The 20,961-nt window shown below is 61.5% G+C and overlaps 1 protein-coding gene across 2 annotated transcripts in view; it reads left to right on the top strand.

Annotated features, from left to right (window-relative positions):
- The window catches only part of ccdc102a (coiled-coil domain containing 102A), a 447,664-nt gene that overhangs the window by 233,920 nt on the left and 192,783 nt on the right, over nucleotides 1–20,961 (top strand). For both annotated transcript variants that reach the window (XM_070897719.1, XM_070897718.1), the window contains one exon: nucleotides 4,970–5,179. In XM_070897719.1, the coding sequence (XP_070753820.1) occupies nucleotides 4,970–5,179 (210 nt within the window). The remainder of the gene's footprint in view (nucleotides 1–4,969; nucleotides 5,180–20,961) is intronic.

Here is a 20,961-nt window from a genome sequence, read left to right as displayed (position 1 = left end):
TCATAGTTCTTGAGTATTCTCTGCTGAACTTCGTTAGCTGCCAGGGTCTTGCCCTTTGAACTGACTCAGACACTGAGTAGATCCAATCTATGTGGGGCTTGCTGTTAAAAGCAAACATCAACAGTTAACATCAAGAGCTCTGAAATGGACTGGATGTGCAACCAGGAATGCACTTTGGATCACAGTCCTGTAGTGGCAGAAACCTTAATCTTATTCACGGTAAGAGATAAGTGCTGTGAAACAAACTGGACACATGGAGGTCTTCATCATTGTCACTGCCGAGGGAGGTCAACGGTGGAATGGTTCACCGGCATGTTCAACAACCCGCCCGACTTTCATCTCATCTGGTGCACAGCTCTCAGCCCAATAAAAGGAGCTCTTTTCTACATGTTTTTATTCCTCCAAAATGATCATTCTGTGGTAGATTTGAAACCCACATGCTTCCAAACAGATGTTACACCCACCAATAAACCACTGCCAGCTCATTATGCTTAGTTTCAACAGTGGCTACACTCCAAAAGTACTTCATTGGCTGTAAAGTGCTTTGATACGTCCGGTGGTCGTGAAAAGCGCTATATAAATGCAAGTCTTTCTTTCACGTACAGATTTGCACATATTTAGGGACCAAGCTTGCGACAGGAGTGGAAAATTGTAATTGGTGAAAATTAAAAGGATGCAGACAATTAAAGGGACTTGTGAAAGTCCTCATAGCCTGAGGCAAGGTGCTAAAGGACTTGAACCCATTGCTGGCCTTTGCCCAGGCTGTGTCAAGGGTAGGCAGGGAAATGTGGATCAGAAAGAAAGTGAGAGAAATGAAAGCTGGGAGGCAAGTGAGAGTGTGGCCCAACTCGACCCCCACTGCTCAACTGCAGGAGGTGTTACATGACACAATGCCCCCCCCACCCCCTGGCCAGCAGTGCAGCGTGCATGGAAGGAGGTGCAGTAAGGCTCCAGGCCGCCCACTCTATTGTCACTGGCTGTGCCAGCCACATGCTGCATGGTAGCTTCAGGTATAGCAGCAGCAGGTGGCACAGCTCACCATCCGCACAGTACATGTGCTGCAAGCAGGTGTAATACCACACACACATGTTTGATTAAATCTTCGGTGCAGAGATGGGGTCATGCTGAGTGTTGGCCACCCTGGCATGCTTCCTTTCATGCAGTGTTACTGAAAGCATGACATGCCGTTACTGCTGCGCTTCCACAGAGCAGCTCATTACTAGGTTAGAAAGAAAGAAAGATTTTTTTCTATCATTTTGGGATGTGGGCGTCGCTGGCAAGGCCAACATTTATTGCCCATTCCTAATTGCCCTTGAGAAGGTGGTGGTGAGCCACCTTCTTGAACCGCTGCAGTCCGTGTGGTGAAGGTGCTCCCACAGTGCTGCTAGGGAGAGAGTTCCGGGTTTTTGATCCAGCGACAATGAAGGAACGGTGATATACTTCTAAGTCAGGATGGTGTGTGACTTGGAGGGGAACTTGGGGGTGGCGGTGTTCCCATGCGCCTCTACATGGTAGAGGTCGCGGGTTTGGGAAGTGCTGCCGAAGAAGCCTTGGCGAGTTGCTGCAGTGCATCTTGTAGACGGTACACACTGCAGGGAGTGAATGTTGAAGGTGGTGGATGGGGAGCCGATCAAGCGGGCTGCTTTGTCCTGGATGGTGTCGAGCGTTTTGAGTGTTGTTGGAGCTGCACTCATCCAGGCAAGTGGAGAGTATTCCATCACACTCCTGACTTGTGCCTTGTAGATGGTACAAAGGCTTTGAGGAGTCAGGAGGTGAGACACTTGTTGCAGAATACCCAGCCTCTGGCCTGCTCTTGTTGCCACAGTATTTATGTGGCTGGTCCAGTTACATTTCTGGTCAATGATGACCCCAGGATGTTGATGGTGGGGGATTCGGCGATGGTAATGCCGCTGAATGTCAAGGGGCAGTGGTTAGACTCTCGCTTGTTGGAGATAGTCCTTGCCTGGCACTTGTGTGGCGCGAAAGTTACTTGTCACTTATCAACCCAAGCCTGAATGTTGTCCAGATCTTGCTGCATGCGGGCATGGACTGCTGCATTATCTGAGGAGTTGTGAATGGAACTGAACACTGCAGTCATCAGCGAACATCCTCACTTCTGACCTTATGATGGAGGGAAAGTCATTGATGAAGCAGCAGAAGATGGTTGGGCCTAGGACACTGCCCTGAGGAACTCCTGCAGCGATGTCCTGGGGCTGTGATGATTGACCTCCAACCACCATCCTTTGTGCTAGATATGACTCCAACCAGTGGAGAGTTTTCCCTGATTCCCATTGACTTCAGTTTTACTAGGGCTCCTTGATGCCACACTCTGTCAAATGCTGCCTTGATATCAAGGGCAGTCACTCTCACCTCATCTGGGATTCAGCTCCTTTGTCCATGTTTGGACCAAGGCTGTAGTGAGGTCTGGAGCTGAGTGGTCCTGGTGGAACCCAAACTGGGCATCAGTGAGCAGGTTATTGGTGAGTAAGTGCCACTTGATAGCACTGATAACAACAGCTTCCATCACTTTGCTGATGATTGAGAGTAGACTGATGGGGTGATAATTGGCTGGATTGGATTTGTCCTGCCTATTGTGTTAGGACATACCTGGGTAATTTTCCACATTATTGGATAGATGCCAGTGTTGTATCTGTATTGGAACAGCTTGTCTGGAGGTGTGGCTAGTTCTGGAGCACAAATCTTCAGTGCGACAGCCGGGATGTTGTCGGGGTCCGTAGCCTTTGCTATATCCAGTGCTCTCGGCCGTTTCTTGATATCACATGGAGTGAATCGAATTAGCTGAAGACTGGCTTCTGTGATAGTGGGGATCTCAGGAGGAGGCCAGTATGGATCATCCACTCGGCACTTCTGGCTGAAGATGGTTGCAAGCCTTGTCTTTTACACTCAGGTGCTGGGCTTCGCCATCATTGAGGACGGGGATATTCATGGGGCCTCCTCCTCCCGTTAGTTGTTTAATGGTCCACCACCATTCAAGACTGGATGTGGTAGGATGCAAAGCTTTGATCTGATCCATTGATTGTGGGATCGCTTAGCCCTGTTTATACCATGCTGCTTCTGCTGTTTAGCATACATGTAGTCCCGTGTTGGTGGAGGCCCTGACGAGGAACATCAGCGGCAGGTCGGGGCCATAAAAGGAGCGGTGAGCGGCGGCCATGGGCAGCGTGGAGGCCACTGCAAGGTACAGCGCGAGCTGCTGCAGGAGGGCGACGGCTGTGAAGCGTGACGTCATCAAGATCTAGGTCGGTGATTGGAGCGTGGGCAGGTACAGCAGGAGCGGCGAGGTTAGGGTGAAGGAGCGGCGAGAGACGTGATCGGGGCTCAGGGGAGGTGTGAGTTCCGGGCCAGGGGCCCAGGGGCTGCACAGGCCAGCCCACACTACGATAGGTGTACGCACTCGGTCCGTGCAGTGTCCATGCAGTCGCAGCAGGGAAGTGAGTAGCCTGCCTCTACCTCTGCTGAAGCCACAGGGGTAGCATGTCGTAGAAGCACGCACAAATGAAAAATGACACAGAACTAGATGCACAAGGGTAAGCACATGGGTGTATAAAGAAACATTATTGTTAAGGCTCCGTTACTGTTATGACACTCCAGAAGAGGCAAGGGCCCAGAGGCAGCATGGGCCCAGCCCACACTGCAATATGTGTGCGCACTGGGTCCATGCAGCAGAGCTGGTCTCCAGTCGTCTTGGTTAACCCTTGCTACTGGACCAAGACTGAGCTGTGTCAAGCCCGTGTGGTGGCTCACCACACGTTAAAAAAATCCACACACAGGCATCTTCCACCCTTCAGGATGTAATTCGGGTCCTTCAATTAAATACCTGTGAATTCGTCCTTTTTTTGGTGTGGAAGCAAGTCATCCTCGTTTCGAGGGACCGCCTATGATGATGATGCTGATGATGATGATGTGTTGCAGCTTCCCCAGGTTGGCACCACATTTTTAGGTAAGCCTAGTGCAGAGCCTGGCATGCTCTCCTACACTCCTCATTGAACCAGGGTTGGTCCCCTGGCTTGATGGTATTGGTAGGGTGAGGGATATGTCAGGCCGTGAGGTTACAGATTGTGGTGGAATACAATTCTGCTACTGATGATGGCCCACAGTGCATCATGGATGCTCAGTTTGAGTTGCTAGATCTGATCTGAAGCGATCCCATTTAGCATGGTGGTAGTGCCACACTACACAATGGAGGGACTTCATCTCCACAATGACTGAGCGGTGGTCACTGCTACCAATACTGTCATGGATGATGCATCTACGACAGATAGATTGGTGAGGACGAGGTCAAGTAGGTTTTTCCCTCGTGTTGCAGGCCCAATCTGGCAGCTGTGTCCTTCAGGACTCGGCCAGCTTGGTCAGTAGTGGTACTACCGAGCCACTCTTGGAGTACCCCCACTCAGAGTACATTCTGTGCCCTTGCTACTCTCAGTGCTTCAACAAATGGTGTTCAACATGGAGGAGTACTGATTCATCAGCTGAGGGAGGGCGGTAGGTCGTAATCAGCAGGAGATTTCCTTGCCCATGTTTGACCTGAAGCCGTGTGACTTGATGGGGCCCGGAATCAATATTGAGGACTCCCAGGGCCATTTGTACAGCATTTTTCACCACCTCTTGATGTCCCAAAGCGCTTTACAGACAAAGAAGCACTTTTGAAATGGTCACTGTTATAATGTAGGATATGGGGCAACCAATTTGTACACAGCATGATTTCATAAACAGCAGATAATCTGTTTTAATGATGTTGGTTGAGAGATAAATATTGGATAGGATAGCGGGAAAAATTGCCCTGCTGTGGGATCCTGTACATCCACCTGAGAAGGAAGACGGAGCCCAATGCTGGGCACTGAGGGTAACCAGCGTTGCACATCTCCACCCATTGCCCCGTGGGCTTGGTCTGCTCTTAGACCCTGCGGGTAACTGGCCTGCTAAATGTGTCTTAACTTTCTGTGTCTAGATGGAGCGACTCCAGGCAGAGAACACAGCTGAGTGGGGTAAGAGGGAGCGGCTGGAAACTGAAAAGCTAAACCTTGAAAGAGAGAACAAGAAGCAGAGAGCACAAATTGAGGATCTGGTGGAAGTGCTGGCCAAAAAGAGGAAGCAGGCTGCAAGTGCCCTGGACACTGACCTGAAGACCATTCAGACTGAGCTTTTCGAGAAGAATAAGGTAATGAAATGGAGCTTTTATTGAATTCTTGCTATAGTTGTGGCCTTCACAAGGGAATCCTGTACTATATTGATACCAGAGCTCTGTGTTGGTCCCTTCAATGATATTACTATATCTTGACGCAGAATGATTGATGCCTTCATAACTTTGGCACTAGCTGGGCAATATCTCTTCAACAGCACCGGAGCTGCCGGTGATACTGTCAGGAAAGGTTTTTGCAGTGATGGGGTCATTACATGGGAAAGGTAAAGTACACCAGGTTGTACACAGACTGCGGGAAAAGGAGGGCGCAGCTTTGGGAGATTCATGATCATTTACGAAAACACTTTTGGGCCAAGGCATGTGAGTAGCCAATGGTAAAACAGTTCAAGGGCAGGAAGAGAACACGTATGAGCTCAAAATGATAACAGTGGCACAGGAACTGAAGAGAAAAGAATTCCAATATGCAATGAATATCATTTACTGACTTAGTGTCGTACCCCACTTGAAGTCAGTTAATCGGTAAGTCCTACACATTTCCCCATGTCCTTGAGCCAGCATGGTGGGACCATTTCTACACCAAATAATGGCAGTGCGGTAACACAGTGGCAACTGGACAGAGGCTCATGTGGAGCATAAATGCTGGCGTCGAGCTGTTGGGCCTGTTTCTGTGCTGTGCACTCGATATAACTTGATGTAACACTTGTGTACTTGGCAGTTTCATACTTTACAAACTATTGAGCTCAACTGTGCTTTATCAGAAGGAACTTATGGAATATGTTTTCCGTGTTTTCCCTGTTCTGCCCCATCTACCTCTTCTGTTCTCCTTGCAACCCCGTCTGCCTCAGTGATTGTCTGCTGGCTCCTGCTGTCATACACTGCTGGGAGCCGAGAGCTGCAGTCAGATCCTCTTAAGCTTCTTTACTATATCGTGATCTATTTATTACTGACACACGATTCTGTGGAGTAACATTCCGCCAGCTGTTTTACATTCAAAAAATGTCTCTGCTACAATACTATCCTAGTCTGTTCTGGCTATGTATGGTGTGAACCTTTGAACTTCAAAATGCAGTTGCTTTCCATCGAGTAGACTGCAATGCAGCTCGTCCCAATGGTCACAAAGGGCAGTGAGTAAATGGAATAGATTGTCGAGAGGTTAGTGGAGGGGGATAGCATCAGGAAATTCGATCCTGGAATAGTGCCAAGGAGCGAGAGGGTGGTGTCTGGGAGAGAAAGCGGTGTCTGGGAGAGAGAGAGCTTTGTCTGGGAGTGAGAGAGAGCGGTGTCTGGGAGAGAGAGCGTTCTCTGCGAGTGAGAGAGCAGTGTCTGGGAGCGAGAGAACAGTGTCTGGAAGCGAGGGAGCGATGTCTGGGAGAGATGCCCGTGTCTGGGAGCGAGAGAGCGGTGTCTGGGAGGGAGGGCGGTGTCTGGGAGCGAGAGAGCGGTGTCTGGGAGAGAGCGCGGTGTCTGGGAGAGATGCCGGTGTCTGGGACCGAGAGAGCGGTGTCTGGGAGCGAGAGAGCGGTGTTTGGGAGCGAGAGAGCGGTGTCTGGGAGCGAGAGAGCGGTGTTTGGGAGCGAGAGAGCGGTGTCTGGGAGCGAGAGAGCAGTGTCTGGGAGCGAGAGAGCGGTGTCTGGGAGCGAGAGAGCGGTGTCTGGGAGTGAGGGCGGTATCTGGCAGTGAGAGCGATGTCTGGGAGCGAGAGAGCGGTGTCTGGGAGAGTTCCCGTGTCTGGGAACGACGGCGGTGTCTGGGAGAGAGAGAGCGGTGTCCGGGAGCGAGAGAGCGGTGTCCGGGAGCGATGCCGGTGTCCGGGAGAGAGAGAGCGGTGTCTGGGAGAGAGGGAGCGGTGTCTGGGAGCGAGTGCGCGGTGTCTGGGAGCGAGTGCGGTGTCTGGCAGTGAGAGCGGTGTCTGGGAGCGAGAGAGCGGTGTCTGGGAGCGAGAGAGCGGTGTCTGGGAGCGAGAGAGCGGTGTCTGGGAGCGAGGGCGGTGTCTGGCAGTGAGAGCGGTGTCTGGGAGCGAGAGAGCGGTGTCTGGGAGAGATGCCCGTGTCTGGGAGTGAGGGAGCGGTGTCTGGGAGCGAGGGCGGTGTCTGGGAGCGATAGAGCGGTGTCTGGGAGCGAGGGCGGTGTCTGGCAGTGAGAGCGGTGTCTGGGACAGAGAGATCGGTGTCTGGTAGCGAGAGAGCGGTGTCTGGGAGCGAGAGAGCGGTGTCTGGGAGAAAGAGAGCGGTGTCTGGGAGCGAGAGAGCGGTATCTGGGAGTGAGAGAGCGGTGTCTGGGAGCGAGGGAGCGATGTCTGGGAGAGATGCCCGTGTCTGGGAGCGAGAGAGCGGTGTCTGGGAGAGAGAGCGGTGTCCGGGAGCGAGAGAGCGGTGTCCGGGAGCGATGCCGGTGTCCAGGAGAGAGAGAGCGGTGTCTGGGAGAGAGGGAGCGGTGTCTGGGAGCGAGAGCGGTGTCTGGGAGAGAGAGAGCGGTGTCTGGGAGAGAGGGCGATATCTGGAAGCGAGAGAGCGGTGTCTGGGAGAGAGAGAGCGGTGTGTGGGAGAGAGGGCTGTGTCTGGGAGCGAGAGAGCGGTGTCTGGGAGAGAGGGAGCGGTGTCTGGGAGCGAGGGAGCGGTGTCTGGGAGAGAAGGCGGTGTCTGGGAGCGAGAGAGCAGTGTCTGGGAGCGAGGGAGCGGTGTCTGGGAGCGAGTGCGCGGTGTCTGGGAGCGAGAGAGCGGTGTCTGAGAGCGAGGACGGTATCTGGGAGAGAAGCCGGTGTCTGGGAGAGAGAGAGCGGTGTCTGGGAAAGAGGGAGCGGTGTCTGGGAGCGAAAGCGGTGTCTGGGAGAGAGGGAGCGGTGTCTGGGAGCGAGAGAGCGGTGTCTGAGAGCGGTGTCTGGGAGAGATGCCCGTGTCTGGGAGCGAGAGAGCGGTGTCTGGGAGAGATGCCCGAGTCTGGGAGCGAGGGCGGTGTCTGGGAGCGAGAGAGCGGTGTCTGGGAGCGAGTGCGGTGTCTGGCAGTGAGAGCGGTGTCTGGGAGCGAGAGAGCAGTGTCTGGGAGAGATGCCCGTGTCTGGGAGTGAGGGAGCGGTGTCTGGGAGCGAGGGCGGTGTCTGGGAGCTTAGAGCGGTGTCTGGGAGCGAGGGCGGTGTCTGGCAGTGAGAGCGGTGTCTGGGACAGAGAGATCGGTGTCTGGTAGCGAGAGAGCGGTGTCTGGGAGCGAGAGAGCGGTGTCTGGGAGTGAGAGAGCGGTGTCTGGGAGCGAGGGAGCGATGTCTGGGAGAGATGCCCGTGTTTGGGAGCGAGAGAGCGGTGTCTGGGAGAGAGAGAGCGGTGTCCGGGAGCGAGAGAGCGGTGTGCGGGAGCGATGCCGGTGTCCAGGAGAGAGAGAGCGGTGTCTGGGAGAGAGGGAGCGGTGTCTGGGAGCGAGAGCGGTGTCTGGGAGAGAGAGAGCGGTGTCTGGGAGAGAGGGCGATGTCTGGAAGCGAGGGAGCGGTGTCTGGGAGAGAGAGAGCGGTGTCTGGGAGAGAGGGCTGTGTCTGGGAGCGAGAGAGCGGTGTCTGGGAGAGAGGGAGCGGTGTCTGGGAGCGAGGGCGTGTCTGGGAGCGAGGGCGGTGTCTGGGAGCGAGAGCGGTGTCTGGGAGCGAGAGAGCGGTGTCTGGGTGCGAGGGAGCGGTGTCTGGGAGCGAGAGAGCGGTGTCTGGGAGCGAGGGCGTGTCTGGGAGCGAGGGCGGTGTCTGGGAGTGAGAGAGCGGTGTCAGGGAGCGAGGGCGGTGTCTGGGAGCGAAGGCGTGTCTGGGAGCGAGGGCGATGTCTGGAAGCGAGGGAGCGGTGACTGGGAGAGAGAGAGCGGTGTCTGGGAGAGAGAGCGGTGTCTGGGAGCGAGTGCGTGTCTGAGAGCGAGGGCGGTGTCTGGGAGCGAGGCCGTGTCTCGGAGCGAGGGCGGTGTCTGGGAACGAGGGCGGTGTCTGGGAGCGAGAGAGCGGTGTCTGGGAGCGAGAGTGCGGTGTCAGGGAGCGAGGGAGCGGTGTCTGGGAGCAAGGGCGGAGTCTGGGAGCGAGGGAGCGGTGTCTGGGAGCGAGGGCGGTGTCTGGGAGCGAGAGAGCGGTGTCTGGGTGCGAGGGAGCGGTGTCTGGGAGCGAGAGAGCGGTGTCTGGGAGCGAGGGCGTGTCTGGGAACGAGGGCGGTGTCTGGGAGCGAGGGAGCAGTGTTGGGAGCGAGGGCAGTATCTGGGAGTGTGGGCGGTGTCTGGGAGCGAGACAGCGGTGTCTAGGAGCGAGAGAGCGGTGTCTGGGAGTGAGGGCGGTGTCTGTGAGCAAGAGAGCGGTGTCTGGGAGAGAGAGCGGTGTCTGGGAGAGAGAGAGCGGTGTCTGGGAGCGAGAAAGCGGTGTCTGGGAGCGAGGGAGCGATGTCTGGGAGCGAGGGAGCGGTGGCTGGGAGAGAGCGCGGTGTCTGGGAGCGAGAGAGAGGTGTCTGGGAGAGAGGGAGCGGTGTCTGGGAGCGAGAGAGCGGTGTCTGGGAGAGAGGGCGATGTCTGGGAGCGAGGTAGCGGTGTCTGGGAGAGAGAGAGCAGTGTCTGGGAGATTGGGCGGTTTCTGGGAGAGAGAGCAGTGTCTGGGAGCGAGGGAGCGGTGTCTGGGAGCGAGGGAGCGGTGTCTGGGAGAGAGCGCGGTGTCTGGGATCGAGAGAGCGGTGTCTGGGAGAGAGGGAGCGGTGTCTGGGAGCGAGGGAGCGGTGTCTGGGAGAGAAGGCGGTGTCTGGGAGAGAGAGAGCGGTGTCTGGGAGCGAGAGAGCGGTGTCTGGGAGCGAGGGAGCGGTGTCTGGGAGAGAGCGCGGTGTCTGGGACCGAGAGAGCGGTGTCTGGGAGCGAGAGAGCGGTGTCTGTGAGAGAGAGAGCGGTGTCTGTGAGAGAGAGAGCGGTGTCTGGGAGCGAGAGAGCGGTGTCTGGGAGCGAGAGAGCGGTGTCTGGGAGCGAGAGAGCGGTGTCTGGGAGAGAGGGCGGTGTCTGGGAGCGAGAGAGCGGTGTCAGGGAGAGAGAGAGAGCGGTGTCTGGGAGAGAGAGAGCGGTGTCTGGGAGCGAGTGAGCGGTGTCTGGGAGCGAGAGTGCGGTGTCTGGGAGAGAGAGAGCGGTGTCTGGGAGCGAGAGAGCGGTGTCTGGGAGCCAGGGAGCGGTGTCTGGGAGAGAGCGCGGTGTCTGGGAGCGAGAGAGCGGTGTCTGGGAGAGAGGGAGCGGTGTCTGGGAGCGAGAGAGCGGTGTCTGAGAGAGAGGGCGATGTCTGAAAGCGAGGGAGCGGTGTCTTGGAGCGAGAGAGCGGTGTCTGGGAGAGAGAGAGCGGTGTCTGGGAGCGAGAGAGCGGTGTCTGGGTGCGAGGGAGCGGTGTCTGGGAGCGAGAGAGCGGTGTCTGGGAGCGAGGGCAGTGTCTGGGAGCGAGGGCGGTGTCTGGGAGTGAGAGAGCGGTGTCAGGGAGCGAGGGCGGTGTCTGGGAGAGAGAGAGAGCGGTGTCTGGGAGCGAGGGAGCGGTGTCTGGGAAAGAGAGCGGTGTCTGGGAGAGAGAGAGCGGTGTCTGGGAGAGAGAGAGCGGTGTCTGGGAGAGAGAGAGCGGTGTCTGGGAGAGAGGGCTGTGTCTGGGAGCGAGAGAGCGGTGTCTGGGAGCAAGGGAGCGGTGTCTGGGAGAAAGGGAGCAGTGTCTGGGAGAGAGAGCGGTGTCTGGGAGCGAGGGTGGTGTCTGGGAGAGATGCCCGTGTCTGGGAGCGAGGGCGGTGTCTGGGAGCGAGGGAACGGTGTCTGGGAGCGAGTGAGCGGTGCCTGGCAGCGAGGGAACGGTGTCTGGGAGCGAGAGAGCGGTGTCTGGGAGCGAGGGCGTGTCTGGGAGCGAGGGCGGTGTCTGGGAGCGAGGCCGTGTCTGGGAGCGAGGGCGGTGTCTGGGAGCGAGGGCGGTGTCTGGGAACGAGGGCGGTGTCTGGGAGCGAGAGAGCGGTGTCTGGGACCGAGAGAGTGGTGTCTTGGAGCGAGGCCGTGTCTGGGAGCGAGGGCGGTATCTGGGAGCGAGGTCGCTGTCTGGGAGCGAGGTCGCTGTCTGGGAGAGAGAGCGGTGTCTGGGAGCGAGGGCGGTGTCTGGGAGCGAGGGAGCGGTGTCTGGGAGCGAGAGCGGTATCTGGGAGCGAGGGCGGTGTCTGGGAGCGAGAGCGGTGTCTGGGAGAGAGAGAGCGGTGTCTGGGAGCGATGCCGGTGTCTGGGAGAGATGCCGGTGTCTGGGAGCGATGCCGGTGTCTGGGAGCGATGCCGGTGTCTGGGAGAGATGCCGGTTTCTGTGAGCGAGAGAGCGGTGTCTGGGAGCGAGGGCGGTGTCTGGGAGTGAGGGAGCGGTGTCTGGGAGCTAGGGCGGTGTCTGGGAGCGAGAGGGCGGTGTCTGGGAGCGAGAGATGTGTCTGGGACAGAGAGCGGTGTCTGGGAGCGAGAGAGCGGTGTCTGGGAGCGAGGGAGCGGTGTCTGGGAGAGAGCGCGGTGTCTGGGAGCGAGAGGGCGGTGTCTGGGTGCGAGGGAGCGGTGTCTGGGAGAAAGGATGCCGTGTCTGGGAGAGAGAGCGGTGTCTGGGAGCGAGGGCGGTATCTGGGAGCGAGGGAGCGGTGTCTGGGAGCGAGGGCGTTTTCTGGGAGCTAGGCCGTGTCTGGGAGCGAGGGCGGTATCTGGGAGCGAGGGCGGTATCTGGGAGCGAGGTCGCTGTCTGGGGGAGAGAGCGGTGTCTGGGAGCGAGGGCGGTGTCTGGGAGCGAGGGAGCTGTGTCTGGGAGCGAGAGCGGTATCTGGGAGCGAGGGCGGTGTCTGGGAGCGAGGGAGCGGTGTCTGGGAGCGAGGGCGGTTTCTGGGAGCGAGGGCGGTGTCTGGGAGAGAGAGCGGTGTCTGGGAAAGAGAGGGCGGTGTCTGGGAGAGAGAGAGCGGTGTCTGGGAGAGAGGGCTGTGTCTGGGAGCGAGAGAGCGGTGTCTGGGAGCGAGGGAGCGGTGTCTGGGAGAAAGGGAGCAGTGTCTGGGAGAGAGAGCGGTGTCTCGGAGCGAGGGTGGTGTCTGGGAGAGATGCCCGTGTCTGGGAGAGAGTGAGCGGTGCCTGGCAGCGAGGGAACGGTGTCTGGGAGCGAGAGAGCGGTGTCTGGGAGCGAGGACGTTTTCTGGGAGCGAGGCCGTGTCCGAGAGCGAGGGCGGTGTCTGGGAACGAGGGCGGTGTCTGGGAGCGAGAGAGCGGTGTCTGGGACCGAGAGAGTGGTGTCTGGGAGTGAGGGCGGTGTCTGGGAGCGAGGGCGGTGTCTGGGAGCGAGAGTGCGATGTCTGGGAGAGAGAGAGAGCGGTGTCTGGGAGCGAAGGAGCGGTGTCTGGGAGCGAAGGCGGTGTCTGGGAGAGAGAGCGGTGTCTGGGAGAGAGAGAGCGGTGTCTGGGAGAGAGAGAGCGGTGTCTGGGAGAGAGGGCTGTGTCTGGGAGCGAGAGAGCGGTGTCTGGGAGCGAGGGTGGTGTCTGGGAGAGATGCCCGTGTCTGGGAGCGAGTGAGCGGTGCCTAGCAGCGAGGGAACGGTGAATGGGAGCGAGAGAGCGGTGTCTGGGAGCGAGGGCGTGTCTGGGAGCGAGGGCGGTGTCTGGGAGCGAGGCCGTGTCTGGGAGCGAGGGCGGTGTCTGGGAGCGAGGGCGGTGTCTGGGAACGAGGGCGGTGTCTGGGAGCGAGAGAGCGGTGTCTGGGAGAGAGGGCTGAGTCTGGGAGCGAGAGAGCGGTGTCTGGGAGCAAGGGAGCGGTGTCTGGGAGAAAGGGAGCAGTGTCTGGGAGAGAGAGCGGTGTCTGGGAGCGAGGGTGGTGTCTGGGAGAGATGCCCGTGTCTGGGAGCGAGGGCGGTGTCTGGGAGCGAGGGAACGGTGTCTGGGAGCGAGTGAGCGGTGCCTGGCAGCGAGGGAACAGTGTCTGGGAGCGAGAGAGCGGTGTCTGGGAGCGAGGGCGTGTCTGGGAGCGAGGGCGGTGTCTGGGAGCGAGGCCGTGTCTGGGAGCGAGGGCGGTGTCTGGGAGCGAGGGCGGTGTCTGGGAGCGAGAGAGCGGTGTCTGGGACCGAGAGAGTGGTGTCTGGGAGCGAGGCCGTGTCTGGGAGCGAGGGCGGTATCTGGGAGCGAGGTCGCTGTCTGGGAGCGAGGTCGCTGTCTGGGAGAGAGAGCGGTGTCTGGGAGCGAGGGCGGTGTCTGGGAGCGAGGGAGCGGTGTCTGGGAGCGAGAGCGGTATCTGGGAGCGAGGGCGGTGTCTGGGAGCGAGAGCGGTGTCTGGGAGAGAGAGAGCGGTGTCTGGGAGCGATGCCGGTGTCTGGGAGAGATGCCGGTGTCTGGGAGCGAGGGAGCGGTTTCTGTGAGCGAGAGAGCGGTGTCTGGGAGCGAGGGCGGTGTCTGGGAGTGAGGGAGCGGTGTCTGGGAGCTAGGGCGGTGTCTGGGAGCGAGAGGGCGGTGTCTGGGAGCGAGAGATGTGTCTGGGAGAGAGAGCGGTGTCTGGGAGCGAGAGAGCGGTGTCTGGGAGCGAGGGAGCGGTGTCTGGGAGAGAGCGCGGTGTCTGGGAGCGAGAGGGCGGTGTCTGGGTGCGAGGGAGCGGTGTCTGGGAGAAAGGAAGCAGTGTCTGGGAGAGAGAGCGGTGTCTGGGAGCGAGGGCGGTATCTGGGAGCGAGGGAGCGGTGTCTGGGAGCGAGGGCGTTTTCTGGGAGCTAGGCCGTGTCTGGGAGCGAGGGCGATATCTGGGAGCGAGGGCGGTATCTGGGAGCGAGGTCGCTGTCTGGGGGAGAGAGCGGTGTCTGGGAGCGAGGGCGGTGTCTGGGAGCGAGGGAGCTGTGTCTGGGAGCGAGAGCGGTATCTGGGAACGAGGGCGGTGTCTGGGAGCGAGGGAGCGGTGTCTGGGAGCGAGGGCGGTTTCTGGGAGCGAGGGCGGTGTCTGGGAGAGAGAGAGAGCGGTTTCTGGGAGCGAGGGAGCGGTGTCTGGGAGCGAGGGCGGTGTCTGGAAGAGAGAGCGGTGTCTGGGAAAGAGAGCGGTGTCTGGGAGAGAGAGGGCGGTGTCTGGGAGAGAGAGAGCGGTGTCTGGGAGAGAGGGCTGTGTCTGGGAGCGAGAGAGCGGTGTCTGGGAGCGAGGGAGCGGTGTCTGGGAGAAAGGGAGCAGTGTCTGGGAGAGAGAGCGGTGTCTCGGAGCGAGGGTGGTGTCTGGGAGAGATGCCCGTGTCTGGGAGAGAGTGAGCGGTGCCTGGCAGCGAGGGAACGGTGTCTGGGAGCGAGAGAGCGGTGTCTGGGAGCGAGGGCGTTTTCTGGGAGCGAGGCCGTGTCCGAGAGCGAGGGCGGTGTCTGGGAGCGAGGGCGGTATCTGGGAGCGAGGGAGCGGTGTCTGGGAGCGAGGGCGTTTTCTGGGAGCTAGGCCGTGTCTGGGAGCGAGGGCGATATCTGGGAGCGAGGGCGGTATCTGGGAGCGAGGTCGCTGTCTGGGGGAGAGAGCGGTGTCTGGGAGCGAGGGCGGTGTCTGGGAGCGAGGGAGCTGTGTCTGGGAGCGAGAGCGGTATCTGGGAACGAGGGCGGTGTCTGGGAGCGAGGGAGCGGTGTCTGGGAGCGAGGGCGGTTTCTGGGAGCGAGGGCGGTGTCTGGGAGAGAGAGAGAGCGGTTTCTGGGAGCGAGGGAGCGGTGTCTGGGAGCGAGGGCGGTGTCTGGAAGAGAGAGCGGTGTCTGGGAAAGAGAGCGGTGTCTGGGAGAGAGAGGGCGGTGTCTGGGAGAGAGAGAGCGGTGTCTGGGAGAGAGGGCTGTGTCTGGGAGCGAGAGAGCGGTGTCTGGGAGCGAGGGAGCGGTGTCTGGGAGAAAGGGAGCAGTGTCTGGGAGAGAGAGCGGTGTCTCGGAGCGAGGGTGGTGTCTGGGAGAGATGCCCGTGTCTGGGAGAGAGTGAGCGGTGCCTGGCAGCGAGGGAACGGTGTCTGGGAGCGAGAGAGCGGTGTCTGGGAGCGAGGGCGTTTTCTGGGAGCGAGGCCGTGTCCGAGAGCGAGGGCGGTGTCTGGGAACGAGGGCGGTGTCTGGGAGCGAGAGAGCGGTGTCTGGGACCGAGAGAGTGGTGTCTGGGAGCGAGGGCGGTGTCTCGGAGCGAGGGCGGTGTCTGGGAGCGAGAGTGCGATGTCTGGGAGAGAGAGAGAGCGGTGTCTGGGAGCGAGGGAGCGGTGTCTGGGAGCGAGGGCGGTGTCTGGGAGAGAGAGCGGTGTCTGGGAGAGAGAGAGCGGTGTCTGGGAGAGAGAGAGCGGTGTCTGGGAGAGAGGGCTGTGTCTGGGAGCGAGAGAGCGGTGTCTGGGAGCGAGGGTGGTGTCTGGGAGAGATGCCCGTGTCTGGGAGCGAGTGAGCGGTGCCTGGCAGCGAGGGAACGGTGAATGGGAGCGAGAGAGCGGTGTCTGGGAGCGAGGGCGTGTCTGGGAGCGAGGGCGGTGTCTGGGAGCGAGGCCGTGTCTGGGAGCGAGGGCGGTGTCTGGGAGCGAGGGCGGTGTCTGGGAACGAGGGCGGTGTCTGGGAGCGAGAGAGCGGTGTCTGGGACCGAGAGAGTGGTGTCTGGGAGCGAGGCCGTGTCTGGGAGCGAGGGCGGTATCTGGGAGCGAGGTCGCTGTCTGGGAGCGAGGTCGCTGTCTGGGAGAGAGAGCGGTGTCTGGGAGCGAGGGCGGTGTCTGGGAGCGAGGGAGCGGTGTCTGGGAGCGAGGTCGCTGTCTGGGAGAGAGAGCGGTGTCTGGGAGCGAGGGCGGTATCTGGGAGCGAGGGCGGTATCTGGGAGCGAGGTCGCTGTCTGGGAGAGAGAGCGGTGTCTGGGAGCGAGGGCGGTGTCTGGGAGCGAGAGCGGTGTCTGGGAGAGAGAGAGCGGTGTCTGGGAGCGAGAGCGGTATCTGGGAGCGAGGGCGGTGTCTGGGAGCGAGAGCGGTGTCTGGGAGAGAGAGAGCGGTGTCTGGGAGCGATGCCGGTGTCTGGGAGAGATGCCGGTGTCTGGGAGCGAGGGAGCGGTTTCTGTGAGCGAGAGAGCGGTGTCTGGGAGCGAGGGCGGTGTCTGGGAGTGAGGGAGCGGTGTCTGGGAGCTAGGGCGGTGTCTGGGAGCGAGAGGGCGGTGTCTGGGAGCGAGAGATGTGTCTGGGAGAGAGAGCGGTGTCTGGGAGCGAGAGAGCGGTGTCTGGGAGCGAGGGAGCGGTGTCTGGGAGAGAGCGCGGTGTCTGGGAGCGAGAGGGCGGTGTCTGGGTGCGAGGGAGCGGTGTCTGGGAGAAAGGAAGCAGTGTCTGGGAGAGAGAGCGGTGTCTGGGAGCGAGGGCGGTATCTGGGAGCGAGGGAGCGGTGTCTGGGAGCGAGGGCGTTTTCTGGGAGCTAGGCCGTGTCTGGGAGCGAGGGCGGTATCTGGGAGCGAGGTCGCTGTCTGGGGGAGAGAGCGGTGTCTGGGAGCGAGGGCGGTGTCTGGGAGCGAGGGAGCTGTGTCTGGGAGCGAGAGCGGTATCTGGGAGCGAGGGCGGTGTCTGGGAGCGAGGGAGCGGTGTCTGGGAGCGAGGGCGGTTTCTGGGAGCGAGGGCGGTGTCTGGGAGAGAGAGAGAGCGGTTTCTGGGAGCGAGGGAGCGGTGTCTGGGAGCGAGGGCGGTGTCTGGAAGAGAGAGCGGTGTCTGGGAGAGAGCGCGGTGTCTGGGAGAGAGAGGGCGGTGTCTGGGAGAGAGAGAGCGGTGTCTGGGAGAGAGGGCTGTGTCTGGGAGCGAGAGAGCGGTGTCTGGGAGCGAGGGAGCGGTGTCTGGGAGAAAGGGAGCAGTGTCTGGGAGAGAGAGCGGTGTCTCGGAGCGAGGGTGGTGTCTGGGAGAGATGCCCGTGTCTGGGAGAGAGTGAGCGGTGCCTGGCAGCGAGGGAACGGTGTCTGGGAGCGAGAGAGCGGTGTCTGGGAGCGAGGGCGTTTTCTGGGAGCGAGGCCGTGTCCGAGAGCGAGGGCGGTGTCTGGGAACGAGGGCGGTGTCTGGGAGCGAGAGAGCGGTGTCTGGGACCGAGAGAGTGGTGTCTGGGAGCGAGGCCGTGTCTGGGAGCGAGGGCGGTATCTGGGAGCGAGGGCGGTGTCTGGGAGCGAGGGAGCGGTGTCTGGGAGCGAGGGCGGTGTCTGGGAGCGAGAGTGCGATGTCTGGGAGAGAGAGAGAGCGGTGTCTGGGAGCGAGGGAGCGGTGTCTGGGAGCGAGGGCGGTGTCTGGGAGAGAGAGCGGTGTCTGGGAGAGAGAGAGCGGTGTCTGCGAGCGAGAGAGCGGTGTCTGGGAGCGAGGGAGCGGTGTCTGGGAGCGAGGGCGGTGTCTGGGAGCGAGCGAGCGTTGTCTGGGAGCGAGAGAGCGGTGTCTGGGAGCGAGGGCGGTGTCTGGGAGCGAGGGCGGTGTCTGGGAACGAGGGCGGTGTCTGGGAGCGAGAGAGCGGTGTCTGGGACCGAGAGAGTGGTGTCTGGGAGCGAGGCCGTGTCTGGGAGCGAGGGAGCGGTGTCTGGGAGCGAGGGCGGTGCCTGGGAGCGAGAGTGCGATGTCTGGGAGAGAGAGAGAGCGGTGTCTGGGAGCGAGGGAGCGGTGTCTGGGAGCGAGGGCGGTGTCTGGGAGAGAGAGCGGTGTCTGGGAGAGAGAGAGCGGTGTCTGCGAGCGAGAGAGCGGTGTCTGGGAGCGAGGGAGCGGTGTCTGGGAGCGAGGGCGGTGTCTGGGAGCGAGCGAGCGGTGTCTGGGAGCGAGAGAGCGGTGTCTGGGAGAGAGGGCGGTGTCTGGGAGCGAGGGCGGTGTCTGGGAGCGAGGGCGGTGTCTGGGAGCGAGGGCGGTGTCTGGGAGCGAGAGAGCGGTGTCTGGGAGCGAGAGAGCGGTGTCTGGGAGCGAGAGAGCGGTGTCTGGGAGCGAGAGAGCGGTGTCTGGGAGCGAGAGAGCGGTGTCTGGGAGAGAGGGCTGTGTCTGGGAGCGAGGGCGCTGTCTGGGAGAGAGGGCGGTGTCTGGGAGCGAGGGCGGTGTCTGGCAGCGAGGGCGGTGTCTGGGAGCGAGAGTGCGATGTCTGAGAGAGAGAGCGGTGTCTGGGAGAGAGAGCGAGCGGTGTCTGGGAGCGAGGGAGCGGTGTCTGGGAGCGAGGGCGGTGCCTGGGAGCGAGAGTGCGGTGTCTGGGAGAGAGAGCAGTGTCTGGGAGAGGGAGCGGTGTCAGGGAGAGAGAGAGCGGTGTCAGGGAGAGAGAGAGCGGTGTCTGGGAGAGAGCGCGGTGTCTGGGAGAGAGCGCGGTGTCTGGGAGAGAGGGAGCGGTGTCTGGGAGAGAGGGAGCGGTGTCTGGGAGAGAGCGCGGTGTCTGGGAGAGAGGGTGCGGTGTCTGGGAGCGAGAGGGCGGTGTCTGAGAGAGAGGGCGATGTCTGGAAGCGAGGGAGCGGTGTCTGGGAGCGAGAGAGCGGTGTCTGGGAGAGAGAGCGGTGTCTGGGAGAGAGAGAGCGTGTCTGAGAGCGAGGGCGGTGTCTCGGAGCGAGGGCGGTGTCTGGGAGCGAGGGCGGTATCTGGGAGTGTGGGCGGTGTCTGGGAGCGAGGGAGCGGTGTCTGGGAGCGAGGGCGTGTCTGGGAGCGAGGGCGGTGTCTGGGAGCGAGGGCGTGTCTGGGAGCGAGGGCGGTGTCTGGGAGCGAGAGCGGTGTCTGGGAGCGAGGGCGGTGTCTGGGAGCGAGAGCGGTATCTGGGAGTGTGGGCGGTGTCTGGGAGCGAGGGAGCGGTGTCTGGGAGCGAGAGAGCGGTGTCTGGGAGCGAGGGCAGTGTCTGGGAGCGAGGGCGTGTCTGGGAGCGAGGGCGGTGTCTGGGAGCGAGGGCGGTATCTGGGAGTGTGGGCGGTGTCTGGGAGCGAGAGAGCGGTGTCTGGGTGCGAGGGAGCGGTGTCTGGGAGCGAGGGAGCGGTGTCTGGGAGCGAGGGCAGTGTCTGGGAGCGAAGGCGGTGTCTGGGAGTGAGAGAGCGGTGTCAGGGAGCGAGGGCGGTGTCTGGGAGAGAGAGAGCGGTGTCTGGGAGCGAGGGAGCGGTGTCTGGGAAAGAGAGCGGTGTCTGGGAGAGAGAGAGCGGTGTCTGGGAGAGAGAGAGCGGTGTCTGGGAGAGAGGGCTGTGTCTGGGAGCGAGAGAGCGGTGTCTGGGAGAGAGGGCGGTGTCTGGGAGCGAGGGCGGTGTCTGGGAGCGAGGGCGGTGTCTGGGAGCGAGGGCGGTGTCTGGGAGCGAGGGCGTGTCTGGGAGCGAGGGCGGTGTCTGGGAGCGAGGCCGTGTCTGGGAGCGATGGCGGTGTCTGGGAGCGAGGGCGGTGTCTGGGAGAGAGAGAGCGGTGTCTGCGAGAGAGAGAGCGGTGTCTGGGAGAGAGAGCGGTGTCTGGGAGAGAGAGAGCGGTGTCTGGGAGAGAGAGAGCGGTGTCTGGGAGAGAGGGCTGTGTCTGGGAGCGAGAGAGCGGTGTCTGGGAGCGAGGGTGGTGTCTGGGAGAGATGCCCGTGTCTGGGAGCGAGTGAGCGGTGCCTGGCAGCGAGGGAACGGTGAATGGGAGCGAGAGAGCGGTGTCTGGGAGCGAGGGCGTGTCTGGGAGCGAGGGCGGTGTCTGGGAGCGAGGCCGTGTCTGGGAGCGAGGGCGGTGTCTGGGAGCGAGGGCGGTGTCTGGGAACGAGGGCGGTGTCTGGGAGCGAGAGAGCGGTGTCTGGGACCGAGAGAGTGGTGTCTGGGAGCGAGGCCGTGTCTGGGAGCGAGGGCGGTATCTGGGAGCGAGGTCGCTGTCTGGGAGCGAGGTCGCTGTCTGGGAGAGAGAGCGGTGTCTGGGAGCGAGGGCGGTGTCTGGGAGCGAGGGAGCGGTGTCTGGGAGCGAGGTCGCTGTCTGGGAGAGAGAGCGGTGTCTGGGAGCGAGGGCGGTATCTGGGAGCGAGGGCGGTATCTGGGAGCGAGGTCGCTGTCTGGGAGAGAGAGCGGTGTCTGGGAGCGAGGGCGGTGTCTGGGAGCGAGAGCGGTGTCTGGGAGAGAGAGAGCGGTGTCTGGGAGCGAGAGCGGTATCTGGGAGCGAGGGCGGTGTCTGGGAGCGAGAGCGGTGTCTGGGAGAGAGAGAGCGGTGTCTGGGAGCGATGCCGGTGTCTGGGAGAGATGCCGGTGTCTGGGAGCGAGGGAGCGGTTTCTGTGAGCGAGAGAGCGGTGTCTGGGAGCGAGGGCGGTGTCTGGGAGTGAGGGAGCGGTGTCTGGGAGCTAGGGCGGTGTCTGGGAGCGAGAGGGCGGTGTCTGGGAGCGAGAGATGTGTCTGGGAGAGAGAGCGGTGTCTGGGAGCGAGAGAGCGGTGTCTGGGAGCGAGGGAGCGGTGTCTGGGAGAGAGCGCGGTGTCTGGGAGCGAGAGGGCGGTGTCTGGGTGCGAGGGAGCGGTGTCTGGGAGAAAGGAAGCAGTGTCTGGGAGAGAGAGCGGTGTCTGGGAGCGAGGGCGGTATCTGGGAGCGAGGGAGCGGTGTCTGGGAGCGAGGGCGTTTTCTGGGAGCTAGGCCGTGTCTGGGAGCGAGGGCGGTATCTGGGAGCGAGGTCGCTGTCTGGGGGAGAGAGCGGTGTCTGGGAGCGAGGGCGGTGTCTGGGAGCGAGGGAGCTGTGTCTGGGAGCGAGAGCGGTATCTGGGAGCGAGGGCGGTGTCTGGGAGCGAGGGAGCGGTGTCTGGGAGCGAGGGCGGTTTCTGGGAGCGAGGGCGGTGTCTGGGAGAGAGAGAGAGCGGTTTCTGGGAGCGAGGGAGCGGTGTCTGGGAGCGAGGGCGGTGTCTGGAAGAGAGAGCGGTGTCTGGGAGAGAGCGCGGTGTCTGGGAGAGAGAGGGCGGTGTCTGGGAGAGA

This window comes from Pristiophorus japonicus, chromosome 13 (assembly GCF_044704955.1).
Source record: "Pristiophorus japonicus isolate sPriJap1 chromosome 13, sPriJap1.hap1, whole genome shotgun sequence".
Taxonomy (NCBI): Eukaryota; Metazoa; Chordata; class Chondrichthyes; family Pristiophoridae; genus Pristiophorus; species Pristiophorus japonicus.
The sequence above is the reverse complement of the archived record's forward strand: the minus strand, read 5'-3'. Positions and strand labels throughout refer to the sequence as shown.